This window comes from Dipodomys spectabilis, unplaced genomic scaffold (genome assembly GCF_019054845.1).
Source record: "Dipodomys spectabilis isolate Male_0828 unplaced genomic scaffold, ASM1905484v1 ptg000108l, whole genome shotgun sequence".
Lineage (NCBI taxonomy): Eukaryota > Metazoa > Chordata > Mammalia > Rodentia > Heteromyidae > Dipodomys > Dipodomys spectabilis.
In genome coordinates, this window is record NW_024870785.1 from 4,580,152 (window position 1) to 4,596,690 (window position 16,539).

Consider the following 16,539-nt stretch of genomic DNA (forward strand, 5'->3'; position numbering starts at 1 on the left):
TTCTTCTTCCTCTTCCCACAAGAAATACATTTCAACCAGAGATCTTTAAAGAACACGTCACTCACAAGTTTTCATCTTATCCATTCAGTATCATTCAACTCCCATCATATTTCAGGAAGGAGAGTTTCCTGTTTGCAGACTGGTCCATAAACATTCCCTTAACAATTGCTGCCATTAAGAGGGGAAGAGTACATAAGGAAGTGGCTGGGGGATACAAAAATGAAGAAAGGATATAGGGATCTTACATTGACAACTAACTACTAAAAGTTAAAGAGGTAACTGTCAAGAATTACAGTGCCTCGCCTTCATTTCTGGGTTTGAACCCATGACTGCTCCTCAGAATTGCAAAGGCTGTCTATTGACAGCATTCCAAGGGTTCTCAACCGTCATTCTCACCACTATTTGCCAAGTGCACAATTATTGTCTACACTGAAAAAGAACGGATGTGCTGACGGCAACATAACAAATCACTAGCTGCTCTGTTTTTGCTACAAAGACACAGGTCCTCGATGTTTACTCCCCTGTGCTCCAGCCTCCCTTTTCCCACCTTCAGAACACTGCCAGTCTCCCCCCCCCCCCCATCTCTGTGGCACACACCTTTGTTCACCATCTTTTGTTTGGTCCTGTTTAGATTACTGAAATGCTCTTCTTTTTGTTGTCTCCTTACCAACACAATCAAATGACTGCAGCTGGGACAGAAGTGATGGCTAAGCCCTTTCCCTGGCACCAGACAAAGGCCCGTATAAATTCCAAGTCTGATCAGGCAGCAATGCTTTCATAACAACTTGCAATTTCCCACATATCACAATTACTCCTGTTGCTTTGGTTGGATTACAGGAACCCTCCCCTACCTCATGTCGGGGATTGACTTTAGGGCCTTGTGAAGGCTAGGCAAGCACTTTACCACTGGGCCTGAGTCTCTTGATTCTTTATTATTTGCCAGTCCTGGCACTTGAACTCAAGAGCCTGGGCATTATCCCTAAGCTGCTTTTGCTCAAGGCTAGCATTCTACCACTTGAGCCACAGTGTCACTTCCGACTTTTTCTGTTTATGTGGTACTGAGGAATCAAACCCAGGGTTTAATGCATGCTAGGCAAGCACTCTACCACTGAGCCACATTCCCAGCCCTCTTAATTATATTAATAGCTTGTTAACATTCTCTACAGAACTTTAGACGCTGTTTCTTCCTGTTCTCATTAAAGGTGCAAGATGGTGAAAAAAATTACACTTATTTGCAATCACTGAGTAAGAATGAGCTTCAGATTTCTGTAGTGTATACAATCCATTCAACTATATTCCCTCAACACAGATACTGAAGCACTACAAATCTGTATGGTGTCTGGATTTTGAGAAGCTTTAACCGATAGCTTTAACAGATAAAACAGTGACTAGATGATTTTCATATATTCCTGCTTCCCACATCTACTTTTATTTTTTTATTTTTATTTTTTTGTTGGTGGCTGGGCTTGAACTTGGGGCCTGGGCACTGTCCCTGCTCAAGGCTAGCACTCTATCACTGGAGCCACAGTAGCACTTCCAGTTTTCAGGTAGATAATTGGAGATAAGAGTCTCATGGCCTTTCCTGCTTGGGCTGGCTTTGAACCATGATCCTCAGATCTCAGCCTCCTGAGGAGCTAGGATTATAGGCATGAGCCATCAGTGCCTGACTTTCCAACATCCATTTTTTTTTAAAGTTTTGCTATGTAGAATATAAAAACATACATGCATATATTATACATATATATAAAACATAAATACAGGCCTGGGAAGGTGGTTCAGTGGTAGAGTGCTTTGCATGCATGAGGCCCTGGGTTTGATTCCTCAGCACCACATAAGGAGAAAAAGCCAGAAGTGGCGCTGTGGTACAAGTGGTGAAACGCTAGCCTTGAGCTGAAGAGCTGAGGGACAGCGCCCAGGCCCAGAGTTCAGACCCCACGACTGGCCAAAAAGATCAACCATAAATACACAGCCCAAGAAACCGTTACAAATTTATAATACTGTGAATATCTTCTCCCTTTCCGGGCCATATCCTTTTCTCACTACTAAAACTATGTTTTTTGATAAAGGAAATTCTTAATTATAACAATCAAAGATATCAGTCTTTTCTTTTGTACTCTGATTAAAAATTTACTACAAAATGAAGTGTTTGTCCTGTATTTTTTGAGGAAATTATAGGCCATTCTCATTTTTTCCAAACTGGAAAAGGAGACTGCTCTATCTCCCAAAGCCCACGCCTTAATAAAGCTTGTTCACCAGCCTGTGAGGCTATTAGGCCCTCTTCTGTTTGATTTTTGTCAGGAGGAAGAACTTGATGCTAGGATTAGAAAACCTTAGTGGTAAAGATGCACACACGCTGAGATAAATTTTGATATGCCCAGAGGAAGTGAGATGGTTACTATGCAGGTAGGGGGAGTGGATGTGGATGAACTGGACCTCTGACAGTTTCTGTATTTGTGGTACTGGGGACTGAACTCAGGGGCTGGTGCATGCTAGCTAAGTCCTTTACCCATGAGCTACCTCCCTGCTAACTAGACCTCTTTGGAATGCTTAGAAGGAAAAGAACTGAGAAAAAATTGCAGAAAAAGCTCAAAAACACTAAATCAACAATATTATTGACTTTTCTGGTGACAGAGGTAATCAGCATTTAGTATTTGTCAGTAAGAAAAAAATGTGTATTTCTGTGTGTGTGTGTGTAGGTGTAAGGGCCTTTTAGCTCTAGCTTGGCTTTATCACTCATGGTTGGTGCTCTACACTTGAGCCACTCCTCCAGTCCAGCTTTTCTGCTGGTTAACTGATAATAAGAGTCTCAGGATTTTCTGCCAGAGTTAGAAATGCAATCCTCAAATCTCAGCTACTGGCAGCACCTGGCTACATCACCCAATAAGAGCTACCAAAGCTGTGCGAGTGAAGAGCACTACCTGTTGCTAAGCAGGGGACAGAGCTGGAGGAGCAGAATTCCTTAGCAATCAGACTGATTCTGCCACATCAAATCTAGGCCCCACCCCTTCTCTAAAATAGAAGCAGAGGGGCTGGGAAGGTGGCTCAGTGGTAGAGCGCTCGCCTTGCATGCCTGAGGTCCTGGGTTCGATTCCTCAGCACCACATAAACAAAAAGAAAAAAACAAGTGGTAGAGCGCTAGCCTTGAGCTGAAGAGCTGAGGGACAGCGCCCAGGCCCAGAGTTCAGGCCCCACGACCGGACCAAAAAAATAAAATAAAATAGAAGCAGAAAAGATACTGACTGAAAAGACCAATCGTCCTTCCTTCAGTGCTGCATTATTTAAATCGGTTTCATGCCATCCACATATAAGATCTTCTTCAGTGACAAAACAAAAATGTTATAATCCACAGCAGTACAACCATGGTAACAGATTAAGCAACTCCCTTTTCCAATGAAAGACCTTCTGAAAGAGTTATACATTCTCCTGGTGAAGCCTAGAGCGGCAATCAAAGAGCAAAACTAGTGAGATTTTGGTTAGTTGCTCAAGGAATGCAACAGAACCAGCACTTCCCAGGGGAGCAAAAAATGCAAAAGCACAGATAAAATATAGGTTCCACTGACACACTTCCACCTCCCCACCCCCGCCCCCAGCAAGTCTGTCCACAGAGCACAATGGGGTCAGTGAGGAGCTGGTTGGTTCTCACAGTAAACAGCCAGTGGGGCTAGTGCTTTTTATCGATGCGAAAAGAACTCAGACACTTCCTGCTATTTAAACAAGGTCCATTTTTCTTTCAAAGAACAGGAAAAGCCACATGAGATTCCCACAGCGCAAGCAATAAGCCTTTTACTCCTGTACTGAGACACTAAGCTAGAATGAAGGAATAAGAAATAAAGTGCTATTTTGCTTTTCTCTATACCTGTACTTAGCTCCTGCCTCGGATGCTTTCATTTCCATTCGAGCCTGGTTTACATTTGGGCTTTTTCTCTTGATTTTCAAACCATTTACCTTCATCCAGTACTTTCCTGTGTTCTAAGTCTGTTCTGAGGCCATATGCAATACTGCTTTCATATACCCCCCAAAATATTTTTTCAGTCAAAGCAATCCCAAAGCCAGCTAACACAAAAGCATCTTGACCCTTGACGGTCTTAGTCTTAAATGGAAAAACCAGGCATTCAGAACTGGAGCTCAGTTATCTTTTATAAATATGTCCATTAGGTATCAATAAAACAAACACAAGCTAGGTATCAGTAGATTTGGACAACCCAAAGTAGCAGTTTTGGCTCTAGTATGCAGCAGGTGTTAGTAAAGAATATGAGTCTACTGAACCTTGTGTTCAACTTCCTTAAAAGTAGTCTCACTACAGCAAAGATGAAAACCTACTTTCCTTTCAACCCTTGACCTTGACCCCAGGGGGTCTGGGAATCCGCTAGCATTTTGGCACAAAACATACTGTTTTTCCTCTTGTTATGATTAGATCTCTGGTGCTCCGTGCAGGACACTGTTTATGCTACTTAAACTTGGCTTTCTGGGAGTGACGACATTCTCATTCATCCCGCTGGCAACAGCACAACTGTACTCATTAGAACTGAAGCTTTTTTTGTCATTTTACTTTATTTCTGCAATTCTAGAAATGGAATGTGGCAAGAGCTCTCCTTTTTGTAAATTTCTTTCAAAGGAGGGTATTTAAGCACAAATCTGAAAAAAAATTTTCCCCACTCAAGTCACAATTATTAGCATTTTCACATATAAATTACAAAGGGCAAAAAAAAGGAAACAGAAACCTTAAGAACTCTAAATTCTAAATATGGACAATCACCACATGGAGTAATCTCATGTGCTTTCCTCTTGCCAGAGCTAGAAAGGGAAAACTCACCTGGAATCCTGATGAAGGACCAGCCGTTCTGGGGCCGGATGCTCCACAGCCCCCCAGCAGGCTCTGGGAAGAACTGAGATCTTCGATTCAGACAGTCTGCAGCCAGCTCAGGAGCCCCATTCAACAAACACTGCTTGGCTGCCAGACTCCCGCCTTCCTTCAGAACTCGCCTCTCATATTCTGCACTTCGGTCATTGCAGTAAGAATCCAATGGCACTGCGGTGACCTGCAAGGGCAGATCCACATAAGATGATGTTTCGTATTTTTCACTCACTAAGTTAACGTAAACTTTGAGGTCAGTTGACCACTGAGCTATTAATTAGCATGTAATAATTTTAGAAAGGAGTTTCACTGTGATATGTGCATAGAATGTGCTTTGATCAACTTCATCTCTATTACTTTTTCTTCCCTTTTAGGCTAATAGTTTTTTTTTTTTTTTATTGTAAAGCTACTATACAGAGGGTCACAGTTACATGAGTGAGGTTATGAGTACACTTCCTCTTGAACATTGTTACCCCCTCCATTGTTTTCCCCCTACCATCCCCTCCCTCCCTCCCTTCCCCGAGGTTCTTTTTTTTTTTTTGATTGTGATTAAATGATTACATAATTTCAAAGTCACAAGTTCATTCTAACTTCCCTGGAGCAAATTGTCTACCACAGTCTGTAATATATAACAGTGTTCACATGTTATATACCATATTTGTGATCAGCATAGGCTAATAGTTTTAAATTCTCTGTTGTAACAAATTAAGCTGACCCTAATTACCCCAGTGAGCTTCTCCAGTTACAGGCTAAGCTCTACTAACATGACCCTACAAATTAAATATGCAAAGCAAAATTCAGTGTGCAGATAAACCAAGAGAATAAATAAGTAAACGCACACACTCCCCTCACCCCCTCCAATCTCCAGTCACTTTACCACTTCCATTCATTGTTAGATGCTGTTCTTGGCAAAGTGCTAATACCCATATCATGTCAGCAAGGGAGCTGGAACTAATGAGTCATAATTAAAAACTGAAGAGTATTGGCCTGACACATCTGAAGCTAGCTTTAATGCTTCTGTGTCAAAGCTCCTGAGTTCATCCTTCTGACTGACAAATCTAATGGAAGATAAGGGAAATTTTCTTTCAGGCTGTAAGCTTGGGGAAGGGCTAAGAGGAAATTACCAGCAAGTAGAAGATCCTTTCTCTGGCTGTGCAAAATTCTTAACCTCATCACAAGGTAGATATACTAAGACGCTACTCTCCAATGGAGCAGGGGCGGCTCCTACCTGATTTGGGAAAATCTCTGTGTTGCTATTAACAATTAACTGTTTTCATGTCAAATAATCTTTAGGGAAAATAGTTCAGAGTTCTGTTATGCATAAGAACCTGAGTGGCTACAGCTTAAAAGTGCATATTTTAAGCCAGACACGTTAAGACAGCCACCCTGGGTCAGTTCTAATTAAAAAAAAAAAGGGGGGGGGCACCCAGCTCTCAAATGCTTGGTATATATCATCAAATTATCCTATAAAATATCTAATACTGGCCAGGCACTGGTTGCTCATGCCTGTAATCCTGACTACTCAGGAGGCTGAGATCTGAGGATCAAAGTTCAAAGCCAGCCCGGGAAGGAAAAGCCATGAGAATCTTATCTCCAATAAACCACTGGAACACTCTCCAATAAACCACTGGAACACCAGAAGTGGTGCTGTAGCTCAAGTGATAGAGCACTTGCCTTGTGCTGAAGAACTCAGGGACAGCACCCAAGCCCAGAGCTCAAGCCCCACAACCGACCAAAAAAAAACAAAAAAAAAAAAAACCCAAAAAACAGAAAACAAAAAAACAACTAATACTTTACACTATAATCTGGGATCTGAGTGTGTGAGGTCTAAATTTATGCAGTTTGGAAAAATATTCTTTAATAAAAAGAAAAGACAGCCAGATGCTGGTGGCTGATGCCTGGAATCCTAGCTACTTAGGAGGCTGAGATCTAGAAGATCACAATTTGAAGTCAGCCCAGGCAGCAAGGTCCTTAAGACTCTTATCTCCAATTACCAGCAAAAAAGGCACATTAAAGGTCTAGCTCAAATGCTAGAGCACTACACAAGCCACACTAGCAGAAGGTCTTGAGTTCTTTTTTAAAAAAGTAGAAAAGTACAAATTTTAATATAGATCTGAGTGAGAGGTCAACAGACCCTGATTCTGAAGGAGCGTCCCTGCATATCAAGCCAAGCCTTGAGAAATACTGCACTGGGGTATAGAAACCACTTTTTTTTTTTTTTTTCTGTTTATGTGGTACTAAAGAATCAAGCCCAGGGCTTCATGCATGCTAGGCAAGCACTATTCCACTAAGCCACATTCCCAATCCATAAACAACTAGCTAGCTCTATACAAGGTGCCTCTCCTAGGAAAAGAGAGAACCAAAACCAGAGGAAGAACCTAATTTACCAATAACCAGGAAATAAACTACTCTGGCTTGTGGATAAAGGTGAACTGAGTTTGCTAGGGAACAGTGCCCTCTACAGTCAAGATTCAAAATTACAATGTGCCATGGTGAATGGCCTCCTCACAACCAATCCATGCAAACCACAAAAACCAGTTTATCCAGACAGTACTAGAAGCCCGTATCACTTTTATTTTCTCCAGGAGTTTGGTTTTTCTGCTTCCAATTTATTCACTTTTCCCCACTGACACTTGAGTATATGCAAATAAAGATTGAAATTTAAAGCAGCTGGCAGTAGCCCAGCAGATCACAGCCCAGAGCAGACATCTTCAATGTAGGATGTGACTCCCATACTCTCATAGTCTATAACTGCCATATTTCTAGAAAAAAAAATGGTTAAAAGTATGCGCTATGTATTTTTTTTTTTTTTTTTGGTGGGTTGTGGGGCTCGAATTCTGGGCCTGGGCGCTATCCCTCAACAATTCAGCTCTAGGCTAGCGCTCTACCACTTGAGCCACAGTGCCACTTCCGGTTTTCTGGTAGTTAACTAGAGATAAGAGTCTCACAGGGCTGGGAAGGTGGCTCAGTGGTAGAGCGCATGCCTTGCATGCCTGAGGCCCTGGGTTCGATTCCTCAGCACCACATAAGCAAAAAGAAAAAAGCCGGAAGTGGCGCTGTGGCTCATGGTAGAGTGCTAGCCTTGAGCTGAAGAGCTGAGGGACAGCGCCCAGGCCCAGAGTTCAGGCCCGACAACCGGACCCAAAAATAAAAATTAAAAAAAAAAGTCTCACAGACTTTCCTGCCTGGGCTGGATTTGAACCTCAATCCTCAGATCTCAGCCTCCTGAGCAGCTAAGATTACAGGTGTGAGCCACCGGTGCCCAGCTTGCTCTATGTATTTTCAGAAAACACACATACTCTTGTATGAGTAGTCAAAGCTAGTCTAGAACACATGATCTTCCTGCTTACTACCACACCAGGACACACAATTTACACCAATTTTAAACATGTTCCACCCACCCCTTATTGACAGAAACACAGAGCTTAGATTAGAACATAAAGACAAGACTCTGGGCCTAAAGTGTCAGGATGAAAGTGAGGTCAAAATTAAGCATAAAGAAGATTGGGAGGATTATGACACAGGAAAAATGTGTTCCTGCCTACAACTCATTGCTAGGCACTCTTACAGTTTAAAAACAAAACAACTTCTTTCGGCTACAAGCTTCTACCAAGCTGCTAATTTTTGTCTTGCCGAAAATCGTCCAAGTGCTGGGGTGAATGTTAAGCAAGAGTGCCAGTGAAATTAACAACAAAAGGTTTTGAGAAATTTTATTAGTGAGGAGCCCTGGGTCAAGATATACGCATGTCACCTAAGCAGTGCCCTGGTCCAAAAGAGGACAAAAAATCCACTTCACCTAGTCTGCTAACCTGGGGTTAGTAGACTCTTGTTGGCTCAGAAACAGGGTGTGATGAAGCATGACCTACCATTCACCTCTGTTCACAAGTGGAAATGCATTCTCCCTCGTGTCCCTCATGAACTAACCTGCTTCTTGCTTCATTAACCTCCTAGATGACAGTAAACGGGGTTGCTTCTACAGGCATTCAGCGCGTCCTTCCTGGGAAGGACGCTCTAACTCTGGGAAGCATGACAGCATGAAGCTTTTTTTCTCCCTGGTAAGATAATTCGTGGGGCCTTACTTTAGTAATTCTGTAGAATGATCTCCTCAGCTATTAACAAAATAGTTCCTGTAATTCCTTCCTAAGGGGTACAGTTATTTCTGGGTTAACCCTGAGATTTTTATAGCATGTACTAGGGAAATTAATTTCTCTTAATAAGGCTGAAGGTGTGGCTATAGCAGTAAAGCACCTGCCAACCAAGAGTGAAGCCTGAGTTCAAATCCTAGTCCTGGGGGGGTGGGGGGGGGTGCGAGGGTGGAAGAACACAAAACACACCAAAAGCCCCAACTTAAGTCTAGGCCAGAGTTGAAGTTTAAAGGAAATCAGTTTTTTTCTTCTCACCAGATGGGTCAAAAGTTTGAAGATAATTAGGCATTTCATGAAGTGCTGCCTTATATACATAGCCCAGAACTGACCTGCAAGGTGAGAGCTGTGTGCGCTTGTGAAAAACATTTAGCCATGTTTAAAATTCTTCCCCCCCTCCCCCCGCCCCCCTTGTGCTGGTCCTAGGGCTTGAACTCTGAGCCTGGGCACTGCCCTAAGCCTTTGTGCTCAAGGCCAGCATTCAACCACTTGAGCCATGTTCCACTTTTGGTGGATAACTGGAGATAAGATTACAACAGACATTCCTGCCTGGGCTAGTTTCAGACTACAGTCCTCAGATCTCAGCCTCCTGAATAGCTAGGATTACAGGAGTGAGGAGCCACCAGCACCTGGCTAAATTTTTCCTGTCCTAACGATTAGGCTGTGATTATTCTCGTTTTCAGGTTCAGAATAAGAAAGGCATATAATTCTAGAAAAACATATTAAGAGGGGGCTGAGTAGGAAAGGAGGGTGCTGGGACATAGCTTTTCAGCCAAGTGGATAAAGCCTTCATCCAGCTCCCTGCTTACCATACTTACAGCAATTATACTTTTTGGAAAGGTACATTTATGGTTCTTTAGGGAAACAGTAAGCCTGGTAGTTTAGACTCTGAAAATAATACTAAAGTACACCCAGGGTCATGCCTGTGTGACTGTGTCAGCAGGATGGAGGTTTTTGTTTGTTTTTAAGGGGATCTTGATATGAAATCTAGAACATTCTTGAACTAAGGGTGCTTCCTCAGTTTCTAAGTGTTGGAATTACACATGTACACTACAATACCATGCTCAAGGTTGTTCTTGAGGACAGTAATTGGAATAGATACTATGGAGGTTTTGAGTGGTACTGAACAATTATGTGCATAAATGCAAGACAGCCAGCTTTTATTGGCTCTGTAAAACACAAGAAGATGAGAAGTCATTCTCTCAGAAATCTACACTCCCTCTATTAGACCTCTAGATATAGCGATCTGATTAAGAGTAACAATACAAACCAAGCTTACACCTACAGAAGCACTTGAATTTAGATACATCCTAGAAGAGGTGTATTTCCCTGCATCAACTTCAGTTCTAAAAGAAGGTTTTGGAAGAGTATGATAAATACAAAAGCCAAGTATTTTCCAGATCTAGCAAATATAAACCACATTCACACAGGCCAGCAGGAAGACCAACAGGAAGAAAACTCTATGTAAGCAAAGTCAGTGGGACTCAACACTGCACTCCCACTCCTTAACTCTCTTTAGATCCTCTGATGGATTATGTTTTGTGATAAAGTAAGCAAGCTGATAAAAGTTAATGGCAGAAAAAGGATTTCCAATGAAGACTAAAAAACAGCTTCTTTCTTTGGACAGAACTACAGGAATAGTAGTGGTAGGATGACTAGAGAAACAAGATAAAAACAGAAGTAAAAAATATATCAGCCTCCTAAGCTTCTTGGATAAACGCAGCACTGCTTCTTGGCACAAAAGGACAGCAAGCAGTTCTGTTCTCTAACCACTGGCTCTGGCTACATCCCTTTTCTGCCCCTCTATCATATAATTCTTCATGGATGAAAGAAAACTTTTGTTTTCTATGATCAACAAGGACAGGAAGATGTAGTCAAAGGAAACAAGTCACTGAGTCAATGGAAACCTCTGCAGCAATACCTGTCAGCAACCATGGGGTGGTATTTTGATAGCAAAGGTATTAAAAAGGAATTAAATAGGGGCTCAAAGTTTAAATCACAAAAGATACCTCTGAGCTGGGCACCAGTGGTTCATACATGCAATCCTAGCTGCTCAGGAGGCTGAGATCTGAGGATTACAGTTCAAAGCCAGCCTGGGGAAGAAAGTCTGTGAGACTCGTATCTCCAATTAACCTCCAGAAAACCAGAAGTGAAGCTATGGCTAAAGTGGTAGAGCACTTGCCTTGAGCTAAAGAGCACAGAGACAATGTCCAGGCCCAGAGGTCAAGTCCTACAACCAACAAAAAACAAACCAAAACAAAAGATACCCCTACTCTGTAAATGACAGCCTGACTGCTGGATGGCACTGCAGGTGACAAATGGCTTTCTTTCCCTTGACCCTGTTGGATGATAATCTGAGACATGGCTTGCTCCCATTGTAGTACTTCAAAACCTGACTAAACTTGTAGTACTTCAAAACCTGACTAAATGCAAAGCAGCTAGTGACGATGTTCTCAAATCTACTCATCTTAGGATGAGAAAGTACAATCTTGAAAAAACTGACCATGAAAATGCTTCTTTTTTTGGGGGGTTGGGGAAGAGGGGAAGGATCAGCTGTGAGAGACTTGAACTCAGAGCCTGGGAGCAGAACCTGAGCTTTTCTTTTTTATTTTCCTCAAGGCTAATACTATACCACTTCAACCCATGGCAAGACTTCCAGTTTTCTTGTAGCTAACTGGAGAAAAAAGTCTTATGGACTTCCCTGCCAGGGCTGGCTTCAAATTGTGATCCTCAGATTTCAGCCTCCTGAGTAGCTAGGATTATAGGCATGCGTCACTGGCACCCAGCTTTTTTTTTGGTCAGTGGTAGGGCTTGAATTCTGGGGCTTGGGCGCTGCCTCTGCACTCTTCAGCTCAAGGCGAGTGCTCTACCACTAGAGCCACAGCGCCACTTCCAGTTTTCTAATGGTTTATTGGAGATAAGAGTCTCATGGACTTCCCTGCCAGGGATGGCTTTGAACAGTGATCCTCAGATCTCAGCCTCCTGAGTAGCTAGGATTACAGGCGTGAGCCACCAGTGCCCAGCACTTTAAAAAAAAAAAACTATAGGCTTTTTTCTAGGCTTCTCAAGGCCCAAAGAGCTTGTAACAATGCTGCTTAGGAAATGGATCCCTTGCATATCATTTTTTCCAACACTGCTTATTCCATCTCCTTTCTCTGTGGCACTTACACGTGGACTGGCCACACACAAAAATGATGGCAGCTCAGTGGGCAGACAGCAACGAAGCGAGGAGGTAGCCGATCTCCGCTGATGGATGAACTGGTCTGAGTAGCCACTCACTGCTTTGCAGTGGCTACTGAAAACAAGAGACTACAAAACAAAAACATCAGTTAGTGCCAAGGACAATTATGAATAATGAAGTAAAACAGAAAAAGTGTCATATGTTATATATCTCTGAAATAAAAAACTTTTTTTTTTTTTTGCTGGCCATGAGGCCTGAACTCTGGGCCTGGGCACTGTCCCTCAGCTCTTTAGCTCAAGGCTAGCGCTCTACCACTTGAGCGACAGCGCCACTTCCGGCTTTTTCTGTTTATGTGGTGCTGAGGAATCGAACCCAGGGTCTCATGCTTGCAAGGCATGCACTCTATCGCTGAACTACCTTCCCAGCCCCATAAAAAACTTTCTTGCCAGGCACTGGTGGCTCACGTCTATAATCTTAGCTACTCAGGAGACTGAGATCTGGGAATCGAGGGCTCAAAGCCAGCCCAGGGAGGAACATCCATGAGACTCTTATCTCCAATTAGCCACCAGAAAACCAAAAGTGGTGCTGTGCTCAATTGGTAGAATGCTCACCTTGACCTGAAGAGCTGAGGGACAGCACCCAGGCCGAGAGTTCAAACCCCACAACCAACAACAACAACAACGACACAGAACTTTCTGGCTGGCCATACTGTTAATTCCTAGTAAACAACTACTAACTAGACTCAAGTATATAATATAGTTGAGTCTATGTCAAGTTCAAAATGTTTTTGTTTGTGAACCTCGAACAAGTATCAATTCTGCTTCTTGAATGAGATACTGTTAATTATAAACAGCAAAAGTTGTCATACAAAACATACTTTGTATGTGTAGGAGGAAATTTCATTCATTGGATAACTGTAGATGCAAATTCATCCCTTGAAACAATGATGACTGACATTATTTCCTTCTAACTTTTTTTTTTTTTTTTTGGCCAGTCCTGGGGCTTGAACTAAGAGCCTGAGCTTCTTTTGCTCAAGGCTAGCGCTCTACCACTTGAGCCACAGTGCCACTTCTGACTTTATCTGCTTATGTGGTGCTGAAGAATCAAACTAAGGGCTTCATGCATGCTAGGCAAGCACTCTACCACTAAGCCCCATTCCTAGCCTCCTTCTAACTTTTATTTAAGACAATTTAACATCATGAGTACTAACATAGCAGTGTAGTTTTAGCAAAGATAGTTGTTTTATTTATCTATAGAAACATCATATGAGCACTGAGAAACAGGAAAAATCTTAGAGAGCCAGTTATTTTATATAATCAATTAAAAACAAATCTTTTTATATTTGTTATTAAAATACATTTTTGAGATAAAACGGGGAACTAGAGGAAAGTAAAAGAAGGGGTGACACTGTTCAAGAAAGAAGTGTACTTATTACCTGATTTATGAAAATGATAACTCCTCTGTATAACATCTTAAGAGCAACAGTAAAATTCTACTAAAAAAAAAAAAATTTAGAGCCAGGCGTCGGTGGCTCACGCCTCCAACTACACAGGATGCTGAGATCTAAGGATCACGGTTCAAAGCCAGCCTAGGCAGGAAAGTCCGTGAGATTCTTATCTCCAATAAACCACCAGAAAACCGGAAGTGGCGCGATGGCTCAAGCAGTAGAGCACTGGCCTTGAGTTGAAGAGCACAGGGACAGCGCCCAGGCCCAGAGTTTAAGCCCCAAGACCACCACCACCAACAACAACAAATTAGCACATGGAAGGTAGAGACAGGAAGACTGGGAGTTCAAGTCTACATTGTGGCTCATCATGTTAAAAAAAAATTGTCTCCTTATGAAAAAAGAAAAAGAAGGTGTTTTTTGTTTTTTATCCACCATGGAACTTGAATTGAGGGCCTGGGCACTATCCCTGTTTTTTTTTTTTTTTTTTTTGTCAAGGCTAGCACTCTACCACTTGGAACTACAGCTCTACTTCTGGTGCTTTGATAGTTAATTGGAGAAAAAGAGTCTCATGGACTTTCCTGCCCCAGCTGGCTTCAGAGCTCAGCCTCCTGAGTAGCTAGGATTATAGGCATGGGCCACCAGGGTAACAACCATGTCCTATTGCAGAGCAAATTATGGTTCCAGTAACAAATGTCCAAGTTTTCTGTTCAACACACACATTGTGCACTTACTATACAGGTCTATTTTATATAAGACTCAAATCTGAAGAAAATGAGGTCCACAGTTTCAGAGAGGTCATTTCAAATTGTTTAATAAAAAATAAACAGTGCCCACTACTGTGAAACAATCGTTTTATCCTAAATAATTGTCATAAAGAAACTATTTCTCAACAGAGGCCCTGTGTTCAAACGCTGGGCACAGTGGCACCCAGTAATGGTAATTCCAGGACTCAGGAGGCAGAGGCTAGAAGAGTGTAAGTTTGAGGCCACTCTGGCTAAATATAGAGTTTGAGGTCAGCTTGGATAGCAACACTCTTCTGCAACCAAAGAAAAACAAAAGACTGATTTCAAACCTGGATGCTGGGTTTAACTTACATGTTGTTCCATTACAATTTCAAACAGGGAAACAGGGTGAGTGAAACTGGGCAAAGCACTAGTCTAGCACACACCACGTACCATATTTGATCTCCAGCATGGAAGAAAATAAAAAAGACCAAAAACCATTTCTCCAACAAACAATCAAACAACAAAAGCCCTACAGATGTCTAATCCCAACACTTGGGAGGCTGAGGCAGGAGAATGGCAAATTTGATGTACATGATGATAGCTGGGTGCTGGTGGCTCACCCTTGTCGTTCTAGCAGTAAAATGTGCCCCCCCCTTTTTTTTAAAACAGTCCATGAGGTTTGAACTCTGGGCCTAGGTTCTGCCCCAAAGCATTTCAGCTCAAGCCTAGTGCTCTACCACTTGAACCACAGCACCACTTCTGTTTTTCTGGTGGTTTACTGGAGATAAGAGTCAAATAGATTTTCCTACCCAGGTTGGCTTTGAACTACAATCCTCAGATCACAGCCTCCTGAGTGGCTAGGATTATAGGTGTGAGCCACAGGTACCTAGTTGGCTAACATTATTATCTTTTTACAGAGGTACAACTTAAAGTAACAAAGAAATGCTTCTCACTACAAATTCATAAAAATGGCTAAATAGAGAACTGACATAAGCAAGGATGGTGAAGATCAAACTTCATATGCTGATGGGAGTATACATTTGAAACATGGATTTTGGAAAACACTTAGTAGGAGCTAAACCTAAAGACATATACTGACAGGACAAGAATTCTACTCCTAGATATAACTGCCAAAGAAATCAATGTTTATGTTCACCAAACAACAGGTGCCAAATATGCCTGACAGTGTTATTTATGACAGCCCTAAGCAATCGAGATATCCATTTAAAGGAAAAACAGGGCCTGGGAATGTGGCTTAGTGGTAGAGTGCCTGCCTAGCAAGCAGTACCACATAAGTAGAAAAAGTCAGAAAGGGATGCTGTGGCTCAAGTGATAGGAGGCTCAGGAACAGCACTCAGGCCCTGAGTTGAAACCCCAAGACTGACAAATAAAAGAAAACAAAAACAAAAAACAAACAAACAAAAGAGGAAAAACATAGGGCCTGTGAATGTGGCTTAGCGGTAAAATGCTTACCTAGCAAGCATGAAGCTCTGAGTTAGATTCTTTATTACCAAATAAATAGAAAGAGCTAGAAGTGGCAGGGGCTCAGTGACAGAGCCAAGACCCTGAGGTCAAACCCCAGTATAAAAAAAAAAAAAAAAAGTGGGGCTGGGAAGGTGGCTCAGTAGTAGAGTGCTTGCCTTGCATGCATGAGGCCCTGGGTTCGATTCCTCAGCACCACATAAGAAAAAAAGCCACGGGCTGGGAAGGTGGCTCAGTGGTAGAGCGCTTGCCTTGCATGCTCGAGGCCCTGGGTTCGATTCCTCAGCACCACATAAGCAAAAAGCAAAAAGTCGGAAGTAGCGCTGTGGCTCAAGTGGTAGAGCGCTAGGCTTGAGCTAAAGAGCTGAGGGACAGTGCCCAGGCCCAGAGTTCAGGCCCCACAACCGGACCCAAAAAAAAAAAAAAGAAAAAAAGAAAAAAAGCTACAAGTGGCGCTGTGGCTCAAGTGGTAAGAGTGCTAGCCTTGAGCAGAGAGAAGCTCACAGAGAAGCTTGGTGGTTACACAAGTATATACATATGAATTTACACAACTCACACTTAAAATATGTACACTTGGAAATTATAGACAAAATATATTTACAAATGAAAATACACACACAAACTGTACATTAAGTTACAACTCAATATGTCACACCCACCTTCACCAAAAATTTTTATGTCACCATTTATTTTACTTTTACTGATCA

General features: G+C 42.2%; 2 protein-coding genes across 4 annotated transcripts in view; both read right to left on the reverse strand.

The window, feature by feature from the left end:
• Positions 1–16,539, reverse strand: part of Ehd4 (EH domain containing 4) — a 738,029-nt gene that overhangs the window by 160,579 nt on the left and 560,911 nt on the right. The window lies entirely within an intron of this gene.
• Positions 1–16,539, reverse strand: part of Ino80 (INO80 complex ATPase subunit) — a 98,487-nt gene that overhangs the window by 32,981 nt on the left and 48,967 nt on the right. For all 3 annotated transcript variants that reach the window (XM_042687883.1, XM_042687882.1, XM_042687884.1), the window contains exons 25-26: positions 12,166–12,306; positions 4,814–5,039 (exon numbers count right to left, since the gene is read on the reverse strand). In XM_042687883.1, coding sequence (XP_042543817.1) covers positions 4,814–5,039; positions 12,166–12,306 — 367 coding nt within the window. The remainder of the gene's footprint in view (positions 1–4,813; positions 5,040–12,165; positions 12,307–16,539) is intronic.